The sequence below is a fragment of the Catharus ustulatus genome, chromosome 3 (assembly GCF_009819885.2).
Source record: "Catharus ustulatus isolate bCatUst1 chromosome 3, bCatUst1.pri.v2, whole genome shotgun sequence".
In the NCBI taxonomy this organism is placed as follows: Eukaryota; Metazoa; Chordata; class Aves; order Passeriformes; family Turdidae; genus Catharus; species Catharus ustulatus.
The window spans coordinates 98,357,099-98,375,877 of NC_046223.1; the positions used below are offsets into that span (position 1 = coordinate 98,357,099).

An 18,779-nucleotide genomic window follows, 5' to 3' on the forward strand; every position below is an offset into this window, starting at 1 on the left:
TCGGGCTGGTGCTGTGACCACTGCCCTGGGGAGCTGTTCCAGTGCCCAAACACCCTCTGGGAGAAGAACCTTTTCCTGATATCCAACCTAAACCTCCCTTGGCACAGCTTCAGGCCATTCCCTCAGGTTCTGTCACTGTCAGCACAGAGCAGAGATCAGAGCCTGCCCCTCCTCTTCCCCTCACAAGAAGCTGTAACTGCAGTGAGGTCTCCCCTCAGTCTCCTCCAGGTGAACAGACCCAGTGCCCTGAGCTGCTCCTCATGTGGCTTCCACTCAAGGCCTTCACCTTCTTTGTAGGTGTCTTTTGGATACTCTTAACTGCTGTGTTCTGCTTTCTTGTATTGTAGCACTCAAAACTGCACACAGGGTTTGAGATTGGGGTGCAGCAGTACAGGGTGGGACAATCCCCTCCCTTGCCCAGCTGTGCCTGATGCCCTCCAGAACTCAGTGGGCCCTCCTGGCTACCAGGGCACTGCTTGCAGTCTTGTGCAACTCTGGTTTACAGTTGGCTCAATTCAGTGACCAGAATTATGATTTTTAATAATAATATTCACCAAAGTTAAGCTTTAGTAAGGGTGTATGAGATATCTTGGGATGTTTTCACTGAGATCTGTTTGATTGTGCCAAGTAAGAAAAATATAATGGTGCAGTATGAGAAACATATTTTTAAATTTTGCTGAAGATAGTATGCACAAATTGAAACTACAGTGAAGATGCTCTGTTTTCCCCGGACTGCAGTAGCAACAGACATTTTGCAGGGTTTCAGTACAAAGCAGACAGGGTTCTTGGGAACAGTGGAACAAAATCCTGATGTTCTCATTGTGGTTATGTAGCTTCATATCATCTTTGTCATGTCAAGTTTATTAGATGTCTAGGAGCTTGCGGCTGCAATTAAGGTGGCCTACTGACAGATCTCTGAAACCTTTGTTGAGACAGGATGGCACGATCTATTAGTCAGATTCTTGTTGAACTACACAGTCATGTAGAATTTGCTGACAGATGTAACACCAGTCTTACTGATTTGAAACTGCAATGTGACAGAGACTGTGCTTGGTCTAGCTAAATAAGTGTCTTTTAAGCTAAGAAGAGAAAATAAATGTTGGCTTTTTCTAGCAATAAGTTACTGTTTTGTATCTGCAATTGGTATGAACTGTGTTGGTCAGGTCAGTCTCTCTCTGTAGTAACTGTCCCTTTGTAGTAACTGCTTAATTTAGGTGAATACATAGATACGGGGTGTTTAATCACTATATTCTTTTTCTTTCCTACTTTTCAATCCTACTGATATGTGCCATGTACTTAAATAACTGCAGCTGTTCAAAAGTTGTCTCACAGACAGGAGAGTTCTAGAGTTTTAGATTAAAAAGTGTGATTCCATGTGCTATAAAAAGTAATGCTAATGCATATTTTCTCAACTACTACCTTAGAGCACAAAACTGGATTCTTTTTTTCTGCTGTGGCTTGCTGTAATTTCCCCCCACCACTCTCCGACTTGTCTGGCTAGCTTCAGGAAATTCAGCATGGACAAAGTAAAAGACAGAGGAGGCTCCCTCTTCCTCGGTATAGCATCCACATTTATTCACAGACCATGTCCGGGAGAGTGCAATATAACAGTGGTTCTTGAACCTGTAATAAAGAATAGGACAGGTGTAAAATTAGGGGGATTAGCATCTGATTTTTTTTGTCTAATGGAATGTTGAAGACCAATAGATTCTGTTTCAGTGAGAGTAATGTCAGTGATCTTGAGACAAACCTTGATATTGTGTAGTTGCTATTACACACTAGATATAAAATGATAGCATCCGCGTTTCTTGTGCAGCTCCCTGTGACATTTTGGTGAACAACCAGACTGAGATGCAGCTGATACCTAGTAGTTCAAACACTGAATTCATGTGACCTTGGATACAACTAAATCCTTCCATTATTTCATTTCCAAATAGTACATGTGGGTTCTTTTCACCATTAAATATGTAATAATATCTTTAGCAGTTAAAACCATCTTTTATGTGTAATGTCAGTGAGACCAATTGTAAACTTGTAAAGAGAACCATTCCCACCTTGTGTAGACATCCTGTGAAGAACTGTACAAATTTGTCCCTTTAAGATGTCACTAAAGTTTTGTGAGTCTTGTAGAACTAAAAGATTGTCTAAGGAGCTAGTCAAGTTTAAAATAATCAGTTTGTGATATCAGCATTTCATCATGGTGTTTCTACTCAGTCCCTGTTGTAGTTTTGTAGTTCAAAAAACAAAGCCAACAAAACTTCACAACAACCAAGCAACTCACCATAGCTTGTGGGAGAAATGGGATGAACAGCCTTTGTTCAAAAAAAGTGCTGTCCTGATGGAGGCAAATAGTTAAAAGTAAGGTGTATGAGGCTGAGAAGCTCCTTTCCAGGCCAAAAGAGACTTCAGAATCAAGGTTTCTAACCTCTAGGGAGATCTCCAATGGGAAACATATTCCTATATAATGTAGGATTCTTTTACCCACTAAGGAGAGGAAGAAAAAGACCCAATGCTGAAAACAGTCAAATTTTTCAAATCTGAATAGCAAACATGGTCTGTGTGTATGTGCCTTATGCCAAAGACAATTAGGCATTGGGAAAAAACCCAATGTGAGCTATGGAGGTCCTCTAGAGTCTTTTGAAGTATATTAAAAATATTGAGATACAAGTTTTTGGTTCTCAGTGTAGGTAGGTGTGTAAAATTACTTCTCCCAGTCATTCAGACAAGATGGAGTAGTACATTTTCTGGCCTTAAGATGCAAGTGAATTCTATCCTGAAATATGAAGCTGAAAATTTACTTGGTGTCCTCCTCAAGAAAGCATGCAATAAAATAGCAATGCTGCTTGGAAGGAAGGACTATAAATTCAGAGATAGATGTAATTGGGTCTGAAGTATGAAAACTGAAGATGCAGTCGATGATCTGCAGAATGGCCTCCTGTTTGACTAAATAGAAGATCTTGTAAGCTGTTAGCTTCTGTGTTTGTGTACAAGTGCCTCTTGAAAGAGACAGTCAGCTTCAGCCTGAATTTTCTGCTGCAGATCTTGCAGCCCTTGCTTTTTTATCCTTTTTTATCCTTTAGCTACTGTTGTAAGAGCTTGTTACCATAGCTTCGCCTGCAGGATGAGGACTACTTGCAGACTGGGAACACAAAGCAAAATACTGTACCCATTCCTGTGTACATAAAAATGTACTTTGATCACAGCTAGGATTCTGCATATTTCACTATTTTTTCCCCCAGTTGGAAAGATCAATTTTATTATTCCCATGACACTGCTACAGTGCTTTGCTTTGGTTTGCATATGCTATCCATGGTGAAATGGAAATACGTCACTCTTGGCAAAACTGACCTTGCTGATAGCAAGAAAATCACATTTTCTGTTTCTTTGTCCTGACTTGAACAAGAGCATCCCACCTTAGATGTTAGATACACCTTTTAGATGATCTGAACTGTCAAGCTACACAGAATGTAATTGCATGTCACTGCATTGTTCTTTTACTCGTATCCTTGCATAGCTTGAATGTTTTTGGTAAAAATGAGGGGGAGTGCGAAAATAATGACCTCTGTTCAGAGGATTTTGAAGCTAATGACTAAATAGCTATTTGTTTCCCTCAGGACTAGAATATGTTGTGCACACACACAAGCTCTCTTGACTTAATTCAAACCTTTGATGTCTGCCATTTCTAGCAATGGTAAGGGGTCTTAGAGCTTTCAGCTCGTTCCTTTTTGTTGTTGCTTGTGCTGTTTTGGCTATGGGGCTTGATGATATTGGAGGTTTTGTTTTTTTCTGAGGTCAGTATGTGTATATGTGTGTGTGTGGCTTTTACTTGTATTGGGAGGTTTAGGTCAAGGTTAATAAATTTAATTATCCTTGGAGGTTCTGTGTATTGATTTCCATTTACTGTAACAGGGGCCTGTACTCGGTGCACCATCATCTCTACTGAGTACATTTTGGGTACCCAGAGGCTCATTGGCAGAATTGGTATCTTGTGTACATGAGGTCTCTGGAGCGGTGTCTAATCTGCAGGCAAAACAGGATACACCATCAGGCATCATAACTTCAGACTGAATTTTGCCCTGGTGGCTGAAATGCAAACTTTGTCTTTGTGAGGCTTGCAGAGTCATGACCTGAGAATCACTGTGTTGGACCGGATAAACACAGAGCAAAGACCTTTATTCATCAGTTTGGCCAGCTGAGTAACTTCTTTCAGGAAGAATCCAGAATACTCCAAGTATGAAACTCTCCTGTATGGTTAAAGGGAAAGTAAGCTTTTTGGAGAATGGTTTAAAGGAATGAACAGCTCCTGGCCTGAAGTTATGATCAGTCTCCCACCTGCTATCTGGTGAGAATAGTAGTCTAGCTAACATTTTCTGTCTGTAGCAGTCTTTTTAAATGCTTTTACTCTCTGTTACTCTGGGTCCTGATAAACACAGTCATCTCTTTTACAGCAGTCACTCTTTTTGAGGTGGTTCCCTTGAGGATCTCTGGTCAAGAGTGTCCAGCCATGATTAGGGAAGAGGAGATCATTCATGCAATGGGATTGTTATACCCAACTAGGCAAGGCCTTCTGCAGTTTCCTCTAGTTGATCCTACTCTGAGCTTTGGGATTAGTGGGTGTGGTGTCTGGTGATCCCTTCCAACTTTAACAGTTCTGTGATTTTTATGATCATATAATAAAGTAACTGTCCTGTCATGACCTTCATAGGAGAGGTGACACTTGCATGATAAAAGAGATTTCAAGGACTTAAATTCGTTTGAATACTGGAGAGTAATTCTTCAGTAACAAAGATGAACTGAACATTTTAATGAAGCCTTGTCCATATGTTCTGCATGAGGATTATCATTCTGTCTGCTCTTTCTGTCCTTTTCCATTCTGCTGTACTATCTTTCCTTCTGCTGTAGCAGAAATAGCATATTAGCACATCTTGCACATGGGATGGTTTCAGAAGAAGTTCCTCATTCTTCCCTTTTTGGAAAGCTTATGTTTGTAGGAGAGACAGAGACCAAGTAGGACTACTTGCAAGCTTCACAAGAGTTCAGTGCTCCCAATGCCACTTTACTTTGTTCCTGCTGCCCAACTTTGACTTAAGTAGGCAGGAGGCAACCATATGAGAAATGTGGGAGTACTTGCAGTATGGATGACCAGTAGCCAAAAGTATGTGGCAAGCAGTCTCCTCAGAAATATTTTTGAGGTAGCTGTCGCTCAGAACTTAATTTGTTTAGTTCTTCGGCATGCTTTTGTTACAGTCTCTAGTCCTGAGTTTTAAGTCATGCTAAGTGCTGTTTCCAGCCCCAGAATGTTCATAAATCTGCAGTGCTATTTCAGTGTGTTTGTGGATAGTCTGTTTAGGTATGTCATACATATTCAGTCAAGGTGTCAATTTAATATATAGGCGCCAAAAATGCGTTTATTGAAGGAGGCTCCTTACTGTTCTTGCAAAATTAGTGGTAGAGAGATCATGGAAGTTCACAGTTGGTATCAGTAGCCAGTATATGTTCTGTGTTGTGTTTCTTGGAGTTACACTTTGCTTTCTGTATGTGATGTCAAACTGTAGAGACCAGGCGCTTTCTCAGTTTTCTGATGTATTTGTACTGCACTATTTCCAGACATGAGTTTTCAAGAATTAGCCATGGTACTAGTTGGTACCTATTGCAGCTTGTTCTCATGTCTGAAAATACTGGCTCCTTTTTGTCACTGAGGAATTCCTGGAAAGTCAAGTGTTATGATGTTTCTTCTGCTCATCACACAGTAGGAATATTTTAATAGTGCTGCATGTTTTCAGCTGGAAAGTGATTTTTTTTTCTTTTAAAATTAAATGAAAACTTTAAATCAGAATCAAAAGACCACACAAACCTGTACAGTTCTCCATCAGTTATGTTGACAGGAAAACATTGTCAAGAAATAACCATGTGGTTACTAAATTGGTTATGCTATGGCTATGGTTAGAGTAAGTCTTACTCCATTTTGAAATACTATTAGGTAAGATACAGTTCTGGTAGTAGACCTTTTTGCTTGACTTTCCTTTATTGCTAATTTTCTGTTAAGAGGTAATTATTTTTAAGGGTCTGAGCAGTTCTTACCAAATGGACTGATCTCTGATGCTGAATAGTACCAGAGACACCTGGTTAAGGAGAGGTTTTCAATAGGCTGGAACTGCTCTGTAGCATCAGGCAAGACCATTCTCCTGTGGTTGAGCCAATGCTTGTGGATATCACATGAGAACCTTTTTTTTTCAAGTAATTGCAGCAATAAAACCTTCTGGAAAGAGCTTCCTTTGTCATCTGAAAAATGCTTTGGTGGCTCAGTTCTGAGACTGTTAACTGCAAAGCAGTGTACTGCTTTGGAGCATGTAAAGCTGCTGAGGATGGCAGAATGGGTATTCCTCAGAGCCTAATTTCTTTGTTCACTTATACTGAGGACCACTTTGTTCAAAAGGTTTTGGGCTGCAGGCACGTTTTTATTTTATTTTTTATTCAGACTAGAATATACTTAGGATTCCAAATAGTTCAGAATAAGTCAGTTTTTTCAGCACTCTGGCAATTTTGGGGATACTAACCAAATCTGCAGATTATGCAGATACAGAACTGGGAGGAGCTGTTGGCTCCCTCTAGGGCAGGGACCCCTGCAGAGAGACCCCAACAGATCTTAGGGCTGGGCAATCACCAACCATAGGAAGCTCAACAAGTGCTGGATTCTGCACCTGGCATGGGACAGCTGTCTGTACAGACTGGAGAATGAGATTCTAGAAAGCAGTGCTGGGTCCTGGTCAATGGCAAGTTGGACATGAGCCAGCAGTGCCCTGGCAGCCAGGAGGGCCAACCCTGTCCAGGGGGAATCAGGCACAGCCAGGCAAGGGAGAGATCATCCTGCTCTGCTCTGAGGCAGCCTCACTCAAGTGCTGGAGGCAGCTTTGGACACAATTTAACAAAGATTAAGCTATTAGAGAGTATTCAAAGACACCTACAAAGATGATGAAGGGGCTTGAGGGGAAGCCTTGTGAGGAGCAGCTGAGGTCACTTGGTCTGTTCAGCCTGGAGGAGACTGAGGGGAGACCTCACTGCAGTTACAGCTTCTTGTGAGGGGAAGAGGAGGGGCAGGCTCTGATGGGGTGACCAGTGAAAGGACCTGAGGGAATGGCCTGAAGTTGTGCCTGGGGAGCTTTAGGCTGGATATCAGGAAAAGGTTCTTCACCCAGAGGGTGATTGGGCACTGGAACAGACCCCTCAGGGAAGTGGTCACAGCACCAGGCCTGACAGAGCTCAAGAATCATTTATACAAAGTTCTTGGGCACACAGTGTGAATCTTGAGGGTGGTCCTGTGGAGTAACAGGAGTTGGACTTGGTGATCCTTGTTCCTTCCAACTCACCTGATTCTGTGATTCTTCTTTCACCTCAAGAAGGTGAACTGCTGGGATTCATTGCTTGCTGTTGTCTTCAGAAGGCTTGAAATACATCAGGTTTAAAATGAGGACCTTGTAATGTCTTAAGCGTCAACACTGCTTACTTCTATTTTGTTATGGTTATTGGAAGTAACTAGTTATCTTAAAAGATGCCTTGTGTCAATGCTGAGATGCTCTGACACTGATATGAAAACTTCGTAGGCAGTAAAGAACTCACTCACTCCACACCAGTGTCTGCTGAAAACTCCAACCAAGTGGATGTTGCTTTGGTGAATCTGTCTTTTTTTCCTGCTCTGGATACTTCTTTCTGAGCAAGAGATTTGCATCAAAGAATCGCCTCCTCAGTGTTCATAACCTCCAAGGCAGGCATTCTGTGAGCTTGCTTTCTCAAGCAAAGGTATTAAAGATGGGGAGAGCTCCCCATGGGAATAGAAGGAAAGAATGTATCACAGCAGGTCTCATGTTGCTTTTTGAAATAATGCTATTGTGTATGAGTATAGTCCCTCAATTTTTAAAATGGGAAGGAAAAGATGATGTAATTTGGGGGAGATGACTAGGGAAATCAGATTTCAAGATGGGGAGCCTAAAATCCAGTGTAGTTATGAGGAGGCTGCTCTTCTCAGCAGATTTGAAGATGTATCTGTGTATCTAGATTCATCAGTATATCAATGATCATTTGGTTTGGAAGAATAATTCCCTCGGTACAAGTGCTTGAATGTTAATCTGTGTTCTGCTTGTGGATGTGCTAATTTTCTTCATAACAGCTCCTGTGGTGATGCGTTTTCTGTATTTGTGGTGAAAATAGTGTTGATGACTCAGGCATCTTTTTGTTATTGTTGAGCAGTGCTTGCATGGAGCCAAGGTCTTTTCTGCTCCTCGCCCCACGCCACCAGCGAAGAGGCTGGGAGTGCACAGGGAATTGGGACAGCTCCCCCCAGCTGACCCAAGGGGATATCCCACACCATATGTTGTCGTACTCAGCATACAGAGCTGGGACAAGAAGGAGGAGTGGGGCACGTTTGTCTTCCTAAGTCAACATTGTATGTGATGGAGCCCTGCTCTCCTGGGGGTGACTGAATACTGCCTGCCCGTGGGAAGAGATGAATGAATTCCATGCTTTGCTTGTGTGCATGACTTTTGCTGTACCTATTAAACTGTCTTTACCTCAACCCATGAATGGTCTCAATCCTATCTCTCTGATTCTTTCCCCCATTCCATGTAGGGGGAGGTGAGCAAGCGGCTGGGTTGACTTGGCTGCCTATTGGCATTAAACCATGACATTTAGTAATGCTGTACTATAGTTTATTAAAATGCTTAGTGTTAGTAGCAGCTCTTGGGGAAACGATTCAGGATAAACCTCTTGAATAACTTGCTTTAGAGTCAGAGATCTGCAAAAGGCAGTTAACTTTGTCTCATTACGCTAGTTATTTCTGTCTACTTTCTTTAGCTGAGTTGAGCAATTGTGGATTTTTTGTTTTTCTAGCTGTAGACTAACCCGGCAAGGGAATGAAAACGCACAGTCACTTGTTTATGTCTGTCTGGAAACTGTAATCATAGCCCATCACAAAGCATTCTTTGGCATTTGCATGAGAAAGTGGTTACCAAGGTACACTGGAGGTCCAGTTTGTCTATCAAGGAATGGTGGTTCAAGGAGGAAGGGTTTTTTTCATTTGTGAAGTGATTTATTGACAAGTTATGTGACAATAAAATGTTTTTCTGCTGAACTGCAGTGGGATGCATTGTTCTTACAACAATTTAAGTTCTTTTCTCTTGGCAGAATTATTTTATTATGAATCTGAAGCAGGTTGCCCGTGTAGTGTTCACAGAATGTATATTAAATTTGAAGTTGCAGTTTAGATAACATTTTTCTCTAAATATCTTTTTTCCCACTCCCACATACCACAATATCACCTTGACTGCATGGAATTAATGAAACTAGAGAAGTTGCTTTGCAATGGATGAAAACTTATTATAATACTTTATACTGTAGTATAATGTCTTTTTAAGTTATTGAAGTATATATGTATATTAAAAAAGATAATGGTTTTGTTAATGAGTAGATTATTTGCATATATTTCTTTAATCAAATGATACTTGCATTTGACTAACTTGTAGCAGATTGTCATTGTCGTCAGAAATGGGCCCATAAGAAGAAGAGGCGTATAAGAATACTGACAATTCTGTAGAAATGACTGGCTACCATGTGTTTCTGCTGCTGTCTACTTCTAGTTTTTCTGTGTGATTAAATCATTGTAGCTTACTGACTTTAATGAGTAATTCAATTGCGTTGCCTCTGTGCCAGAAGAAACCTGCATTTTGAGCAGCCTTATGACACTTGCATAGGAAGATTCTTGTTTTAAAAAATTAATGTGTTTGGTCTGTAAGTGTACTGTTAATTTACTGCCAAAATGTAGTCAGATAGAAGACTTTAAATGTAACCTTGCTAGTGAACTCTGGTTTTTTAAAGCTGTTTTTCTGATTCGGGTTTTGAACTTATATATATTTTTAGGTTCACTTGTGAGAAGTAGGGACTACTCAGTGTTCCATGGAACACAAGGGAAACTCTCTCATACCAATTAGTTGTTTGGTTTTCTGGAGTCTTAAAGTATTATTGAAACACTGCATTTCTTCCTGTTAAAAAAAGTTTTCTTACCCTGCAGTATTCTTGGCGAAATTACTGAAACGACTCTATGGTGAAACTTCATCATCTTCTCTTGTTCATACTTCAAGTAAAGAAGAGGAGGTGGTTCTTGAAAATCTTGGATCAAAATCTAAAGAAAATAATTTGGATAATGTTCAGATTTCATCAGCAGATGCTAGCACATCCACTAATACACACTGTGAATCGTTTCAAGGTGAGACTGTGTTGTCGTTTTTCTGGTAATATGCTTTTAAATATAGCTGCTTTATTTCAGAACAGTATAGTATGTCATTTTTTTCATCTGTTGATACCAACAGATGAATTTGAGTACTGGTCCTAGTAGTACTTAATACCTGTAACACTTGAGGTCCTGTGAAAGTCAAGAAGTAGTCTTGGTGCATATGCATGAATGCAGCATTTAACAGTAGCAAATGTGAAAGTTTAGTGTAAGCTGTAACTTTCTTTGATACGATGTCTCTTAAATAGCGATAAAATTACTTCTACTGGTATACCTCTGCTCAGCTGTTAGAGACACAGATGAAGATTGGTGGGAATACATGATCCTGCCCTCATGCTGCAAGCAGAAGCCCTATGAGGAACACAAATCCAACAGAAGGCAAATAATAATTCAGAGACTATGTTAGTCCCTTGAAAAAGAGCATTATGTTGTGTGTCTTTATGCAATAAACATGGCACATGAATATTTGAACAGGTAAGTAAAAGTCCTTTTTTTTCCTTCAAACAAGCTGTAGAATGTGAATGGTGTGCCAAAAGATGGAGCTGGAAAATGAAGTTGCTGTGGTATTACTTGTGGATAAAAGGCTCTGAGCATAAGTGTAGAAGGACTGTGAATTGCTTTGTATTCATCTAAAACCAGATTTTGCCAGAACTAGAAGGCTGTTAAACTGGCTTGAAATAGAGAGGGATGTTTCACAAGAGTATGCAAAGTTTTCTCTGGGGGAGATGGTCATCCTTCTTACTTGCTCACAGGGAAGAACTGGTAGTGGATGTAGTCTGGGACAGGAGAGTAGTGCCCAGAAAGAAGGGAGCAGAATGATTAGGAAGGTTAGAACTGTGTGCTACATAATAACAGATATTTGTCTTGTTCGGGGGATCTGCTTGGTAGGATTAATGAGTGGGTTGGTCTAATTGCAGAGGAGCACTGAAGAGCTAGTTCGACAATAACCTCTCAAAGAAAAAGAATGGCTTATTTTGACATGCAGAAAACTAAGCAAGTGTGGCAGGATGCCTGTCTGAGATGAGTCTGGGAGAGCAGCAAAGTGAAGGTGAAGGAAGGCTGGCTGGGACAAGGTAGGCACAGGAGCTGTGTCATCACTGTGGAAGCAGTCCTACATACAGTGCCTGACAAAGAAGAGCAGAAAGTCTCTTAACAGGAACCAGGTTCAACCAACAGTCCAGTAACACCGGGCAAGTTAATAGTGACAAGGCTGGTCTGAGGTCAAGCCAGTATGTCAAGTCTGTGTGTCAGTATGTGCATCAGTTGGTCTGAAACATCCCTCTGGTCATTTGGGGTCACCTGTCCCAGACATGTTTCCTCCCCGCTGTGTCTCCTTCCACTCACCCCTAACTTCCTCACCAGTGTGGCAGTACAAAAAGCAGGGAAGGCTTTGGCTCTGTGCAAGCCCTGCTCAGCAATTACAAAAACATGTCTGTATTGTCAACTCTGTGTTCGGCACAGATCCAGAACACAACCCCATACTAGCCACTGGGAAGAAAATTAACACTACCCCAGTCAAAACCAGCACACCGTTACTATAATAGAAGGTTACATGGAAATTTCAACTTCTGTATTCTATATTTCATACTCAGTTTGATTTTCGAGATTAGTACTTCCAGTACTTCTTTTGTGTAGTCAATAATGAAAAGGATATTTTCAGGAGATTGATAAAGCATTAAACTTACTCCGTACAATGATATGTGATAGCATTGGGAACTAGTAGTCCTTTCAAAATAGATATCAGACTATTTATTTTCTTTATGATAAAGGTGTGCTAATTACATACAGCTATGGAGTAATTTCTTAAGCTAAAATTATCTTCATTTATAGTGAATCTATATAATTCCTTAAAAATTAGGGCCTGGCAAAACTCCCACTGAAATAGGAGGTGAGGAGGAGAATTTATTTGACTTTGTGATTTATAACTCCTCTGATTTATTTATACGTGATTCCTAACGCAATATCCTTCAAGGTAATGAAAGAAAAGCTTTTTATTCAGAATCCTAATACAGGGAAAATATAGCTTATGAGATAGGAAACATGGAGTAAAAAGAACAGGTTTATATATCAGATTTTCCCAACAGAGCAACAAGGCTGGTTTTGAAACTAATCACAAACTGTAACTGAGTTCGTCTGTTGGAGGAATGCAAATGCCACAGTAGTACAGAAAGGGTTCTGTCTTGATTCGAGTGCAACATATAGGTACAATAATTACACGACTATAAGGTGCACCAGAGTATAAGGCGCACTTCTGGGTGTCGGCAAATTTCCAAACTTTGTCCATATATAAGGCACTCTGAGATATAAGGCATGCTTCTGGGTTCAGACCAAAATTTTAGTCAAAAGGGCGCGCCTCATATGCGTGAAATTACTGTACTAAAAAAAAAAAAAAGGAGCTTTGAAGTGAAAAACTCATAAGAAAAAGAGATAAATCAGTTACCCATCTGGGAAACCAACACACAACGATTCTTTTCTGGTTGTGATTTTATTTAAATTTTACGAGCTCTTACATTTATGTGTGGTGATTTTATAGCATTGGACACTGAAAGTACATGTTTAGAGATAGGTAGAAGGTCTGAGCTACGAACTGTGGCCTTGGTGAAGGAAAAACGTAAGAGCATTGATTGAATTTTTTTATCATAAACTGTTTTAAGTGACTTCTTATATACAGACCAAAGATTATGGGCATAGCTACAAGACAGCTGAGGATTTAAGTGGCAGTAGTCAAAGATGGGTATTTGAAAGCAACAATGGAAAATGAGATTTTTTTTTTTTTGTAGGTACCCTTTCCTAGTTTGAAAGTGATTATTTCAGACTTACGAAATACTACTCAAAATTATCTAGTCTCAATAAAAAGTTGAAGATTTCTTTAAAAATAAACTGGCTTAGTCTTAAATATTTTCTAGCTTTGAATAGCAGATTTTACTATAAAACTTATCACAATGTCCTATTTGCCTTTAACAGTTATTCTCAGATTGTGAAAATACCATTACCAATTTGTCTGAGCTAAGCTGCCACCACCTTTCCCCTGCAAGATCCTGATCTTTATTGGAATGCAGTTTGCAGCATTGCCTTTAAATTTTATGGGCATGTCCCTGTTGTCCTTCCAGATGCAGACTTTTAAGATCATACTTTTATATACTGAAAATATTAGTATTTACACGCCTTTTTTGAGACCAGGTTGAAGTTCATATGCTTCAGAAGATGGAACATCAGGACCAATGTTAATGATTGGTTCTCATTTAATTTTGGATAATTAACAATTTAGTGTCAGAAAGGGTTGTGCCATAAAGCTCCTCACATAGTTCTGGAACCAAAGCTTACAATAAGACCCAGAATAACTGGAGGTGGAATGCAAATGCTGAGGGACGCCGTCCTTTGTAACTATAGGAAAGGCCTTCTGAATGGTATTTGCGTTTTCTTCAGGGAGGTGGTAGTTCTGTTAGGCATGGAGAAAACATGTGGAGTTGTCATGCTTCCTCTAGACCCCATAGAAGAAGAGTAGTCATATCTTTTTACTTGAGAAGAGAAATTTTGGATTTTTTAAGAACAAATCAACCAAAACAAAAAAACTGCACACACATACAAAAACCAAAAAAACCTGCAAACCAACTCCCCCCACAAAAAAAACCAGAAAAACCAAAACCAGCCAGCCAAAAAACCCCCAACCAACCAAATAACAAACCCAAACCAAAAAAAAGCACTTGCCTGTGTGCAGAATTTCAGTTCTAGGGCACAGATAGTATATCTTACTTTGGATTATAGTTGTCCTAAATCAGACTTTTTTCCCCCTTTTGTGCCAAAATACTTAGTGAGAAAATGAATGCAACCAAAGTAAGAATTCCTATCCCCCAGGACAATTAGAAAAGACTTTGTAATAATTTCACAATTATAAGCTGCACCATTTTGACTAAAATTTTGGTCCGAACCTGGAAGTGTGGCTTATAATCAGGTGCGGCCAATATATGGATGAAGTTCAGAAATTTGCCAACCGCAAGCCGAACCAGTAAACCCCGCGATCCCGTGATTCTGTTACTAATTGGCAACTTTATGAAAGTTGCACGTGGAACCTCGCTGGGAACTAAAGTGCAGCTTTGTCTTGGGTTACAATACAGAGTGTGATAAAAGGTATCTATTCTGTCATCATCTGTTGAGGGTGGGGCAGTGATCCTTGTCTCCGTGGGAGATGTTCTGCTAATGGGCCATCCATTGAAACCAGGTGGGACATTGTTCTTTATCTTTTCACACAACCCATCCTTCCTCCAGCGAGTCATTTTCTTCTGATGGCCATTGAGTCCCACTGTGGGACTGATAAAATTACTTCATCCCATTGGAAGTTGCTCCAGCTAGGGGGAAGAGCCCAACATTTCTTATCAAGATAAAAACAGAGGTTTTGGGACACTAAGGGAACCCCTTTCTCCACTGGACTCCAGAGGAAAACCGGATTTCTCCACATCACTGCTGGATCTCCAGAGGAAAACTGCACCTTCTACAGGAGCACTGCTTCAACTGAATCACATCTGTCACTGCAGGAGGATGCAGCCACCATTTAATGGGACTGCTACCAACACCCTGCCTGACGGGGTGTCAGGTTGTACTCTGACTTTGTCAGGGTTTGGGGTTTGTTCTTTGTAGTACTGTATTTCTATTTTAATCTCCCTAGTAAAGAACTGTTATTCCTAATTCCCATATCATTGCCTGAGAGCCCCTTGATTTCAAAACTATAATAATTTGGAGGGAGGGGATTTACATTCTCAATTTCAAAGAGAGGCTCCTGCCTTTCTTAGCAGACGCCTGTCCTCCAAACTAGGACAGGTTTATAATCCGGTGTGGTTTATATATGGACAAAGAACGAAAAGTTGCCGACACCCGGACGTGCAGTTTATAATCAGGTGCGGTTTATAATATTGAAATTACTGTACTTCTCCCCCTAAGGAACTTCATTCTTCTATTGCAAGAGCTATAGTTCTTAATAAAAGTCTTTCCCTGCTTCAGCATAAAATTAAAGAGGGTCTAGATTATCATCTTTGTTTACTTAAACCATTTAAAGGTTCCGCACACATGTGGTTCCACACAAGTTCATTACCTTATTCCTCTGGCAGGCAAAGCATTAAAAGAGAGCAAATGGAGAGTTGAAAGCTCCTAAAACAAGACAATGTTTAAACGAAGGATATTTTGTGACTATGCTTCCAACTGCTGTATTAAAAATGCTTTAAAACTTGCTGTATCACAAAAAAAAAAGTATCTGGCAAAAGACTGAGCATTTCAAAATATAAAGTGCACACATGTTTATGGACTTAGGCTGAATTCTGTCCCAATAATTGGTTTTGTTAGTTTTTGATCTTTGTTAGGGCCACATCTATATAGTGCAACAAGGATTAATATAATGAGAAATGTTTCTCATGAGGTCTGCAGTTCTGTGACTTCTTTACTTTTTTACTGATATTTTAAAACCTCAGTAATTATTTCTAATAGCTTAGTAGTCTATATTCAAATGTGACATGCATGCTTCTAACTAGAGATCTGCTAATTGTAGAATTGGCTTTTTCGCAAAATCACAGAATGGGTCAGGTTGGAAGGGACCACAGTGGGTCATCTGGTCCAACCTCCCTGCTCAAGCAGAGTCATGCTAGAGCACATGGCACAGGATTTCACAGCCTCTCTGGGCAATCTGTTCTAGTGCTCAGTCATGTGCACAGTAAAGAAGTTCTTCCTTATGTTCAGGAGGAACTTCCTGTGCATCAGTTTCTGCCCATTGCCTCTGTCCTATTGCTTGGCACCACCAAGAAGAGCCTGGAAATGTTCTCTTGACACCCCATGCTTTAGATACTTACACACATTGACGAGGTCCCCTCTCAGGCACCAGCTCCCTCAGCCTTTCATAGTATGAGGAATTGCCCTCCTTAGTCTCTGACCTTTTTCTTGATCAGAATTATAATTACTTTTTACAAGAGTTGGGATTTACTGATCAGTATTCAGCATCTTCCTTATAAAAATGAAAATTTCAGAGTTGCTGAAGAAGGATAATAGCGTTCAAGTGAAATATGTAGTGTTCAGTTTGTCAGTATAAAGCATGCTGTGCCACTTTTGATTTTTGCTTCTTCCCTAATTCTGAATAAGAAATTTGAAATGCAGAGAACCTTGCCAGAGTTTTGGATCTTATGGAGACAACTTAATTAAACTTTTCTTCTTCATTTATTTAAGTAAGAAATAGTGAGGAATGTTGCTAAGTTGTTGCTAGTAATAAATTTTAGTTTTCTAAAAAAGCTGGAATCCATGTTATGCTTCATAAATGGACAAAACACAATTTACTCCTTATTCATTAAATAAAAATGTGGATGTCTTATCAAATGTGACATATCCCAGCATTGTTATCCTATATGAGGAATTCATGTCAAAATTCAGTACAGCTGTGTGATTATTTTGTGTTCTCCTTATTTGTTCCACTGAAGTTACTGATGCTGACAGTGTACTGCATTTAAATCATCACTAGGACCCCAGGACTGTGTCCTTCCTTATACTAATTTTCCTGCAGCCATTTTACTGTAGAGAACTTAAGCTAGTAACAAAAATGCCTAGAAGACAAAACTTGTCCAAAAATATGCATGAACTGCCCTGCCTTTTAGTTGATTAAATTGATGAAGTGCTTATAGTTGAGAAATTAAATTCTAGCAGTACTCAATGCAATAAACAACTTGTTAAACAATTCAGCTTTGCTTTAGTTAATTACTTTGAAAAGCATTCTATTATGAATAAGCTAAAGAGCAATGGAGATTATAATTATCACACAATAAAGTGTTGTCACACACTCTTACAGTCTTTTCTCAAAGGTTTAAAAATTCTCTCATTACCTGGTATATTACAATACTCTTATGCTGTGCAAATGGGACAGATGTATCCAGGAGTAGAATATTGACTGAAGATACCAGCCTGTGATGGCTGTGGTAAAAATGGTACCCAGCCAGTTTTACAAACCAGTATGGCTACATGCTTTAGGGAAACATAAAAATCTAGGGTTTAGGTCGGAGAAGAGAAAAAATTCCAAAACCCAGCCTAAGAAACCCAACCAATCCAAATCCCACAAAAAAACAAAAAACCCTTCTCCCTGTTTAGACTGAGTGGGCTCTATGTATAATATCTGTAACTTCTGTTTGTGACTGAAACAGTACTGTTGTTGTCTCCAGTTCCTCCAGCAATCTTTTTGTGGGTTTTGTTTGCTGCTGGTTGGCAAATTCTTTCCTTTTCCAGTGTTCTTATGTATATATGTTAACTCATTCTTCATTTTTACATGCTCATTTCAAATAGCTTAACTGTCATAGGGAGAGCTGCTGGCCTCTGTGAGACTCTAAAACAATTTAACAGGTAGCTCATCTAACAATGTGTAGTGGTTGCCTGTGTAGAGTAGGAAATGCCAACTTTAACTCTTGTTAACAAGCTCTAAACCTAAACTAGTCAATTACAGGAAAACTAATTGTCTTGCTAAAGGAAACAGAAAAATGGCTTAAGAACTTGATAAAATAACCTTGTTTCACCTAGAGATGGCTGATACTACTAAATTGGATCCAACTGCAGCATAGTAATTGTGTGTTAGCATTCCCACTGGCTGCCTTGACTCCTTGTTTGAAATAATTTTCAATGCATTGATGACAAAACAAGTTGCATGAGACACCACTCCTGCTCTAATTTGTACTGGGGAGTTTATCATTTAAGCTGTTATTGTCAAAATCATAGTTATTCAGAGTCAAATCCCATATTTTCTGCTGTTGCACAAGCTTACTTTCTACTTGTGTTTCCTATCAACTCTAGACTCTAGCAATTGTTTGAAAAGTGGAAATGTTTATAATGTGAGCTTGATACTGAACTATGTCCCGAGCAAATACTTTTTCCATAATCTTTTGTGCTTTGTGTTGTTTTTTACACAAATTAAAATGGAGTGTTACCTATAACTTCTAGTTATGGAATAGAAAATGTGAGTTTAGAGGGGCAAAAGCTTTAAAACGTTACGTTTTGTTTGCTTTTACTCTTATGAACGCATCTATTTATTTTCTGGTCTTGTTTCAGGTATGTTCCAGTAATGACATAATCATTTCATCAGTGAGGATAATTAAATAATTGCAACTTAGACATGGCCTTTTAGATTCAATGTTGTTGCTCTTTTATTTTTTTTTAAGGAAATTGATTAACAGGGATATATTTGGGTTTTAAGAAGTATGTTGAACAAATAAGATTTCCAGCAGGAGAAGTAATTGAGCTGGGTACTCTCAAAACATTAAGATAACCTTATAATCCTGTTTATACAGCTAGAAATCTTAGACATCTAATCAAAATATTGCATATAGCAATATACCAGGGCATATATGGGACACATATACCATTTAGCTGTATAGTTTGTTTCATCATTACCTCCTATATTCAACTTTCAGAAAACAGCAAAATTTTAATCCTGCCACCTGCCTGTAGAATTGTTCTGTTTCTTCCTTTCTTCCATCAATGGTTTTTC

At 39.4% G+C, this 18,779-nt stretch overlaps 1 protein-coding gene across 1 annotated transcript in view; it reads left to right on the forward strand.

The window, feature by feature from the left end:
- Positions 1 to 18,779, forward strand: part of ERICH1 (glutamate rich 1) — a 67,507-nt gene that overhangs the window by 4,820 nt on the left and 43,908 nt on the right. The window contains exon 2 of the mRNA XM_033055819.2: positions 10,061 to 10,255. Coding sequence (XP_032911710.1) covers positions 10,061 to 10,255 — 195 coding nt within the window. The remainder of the gene's footprint in view (positions 1 to 10,060; positions 10,256 to 18,779) is intronic.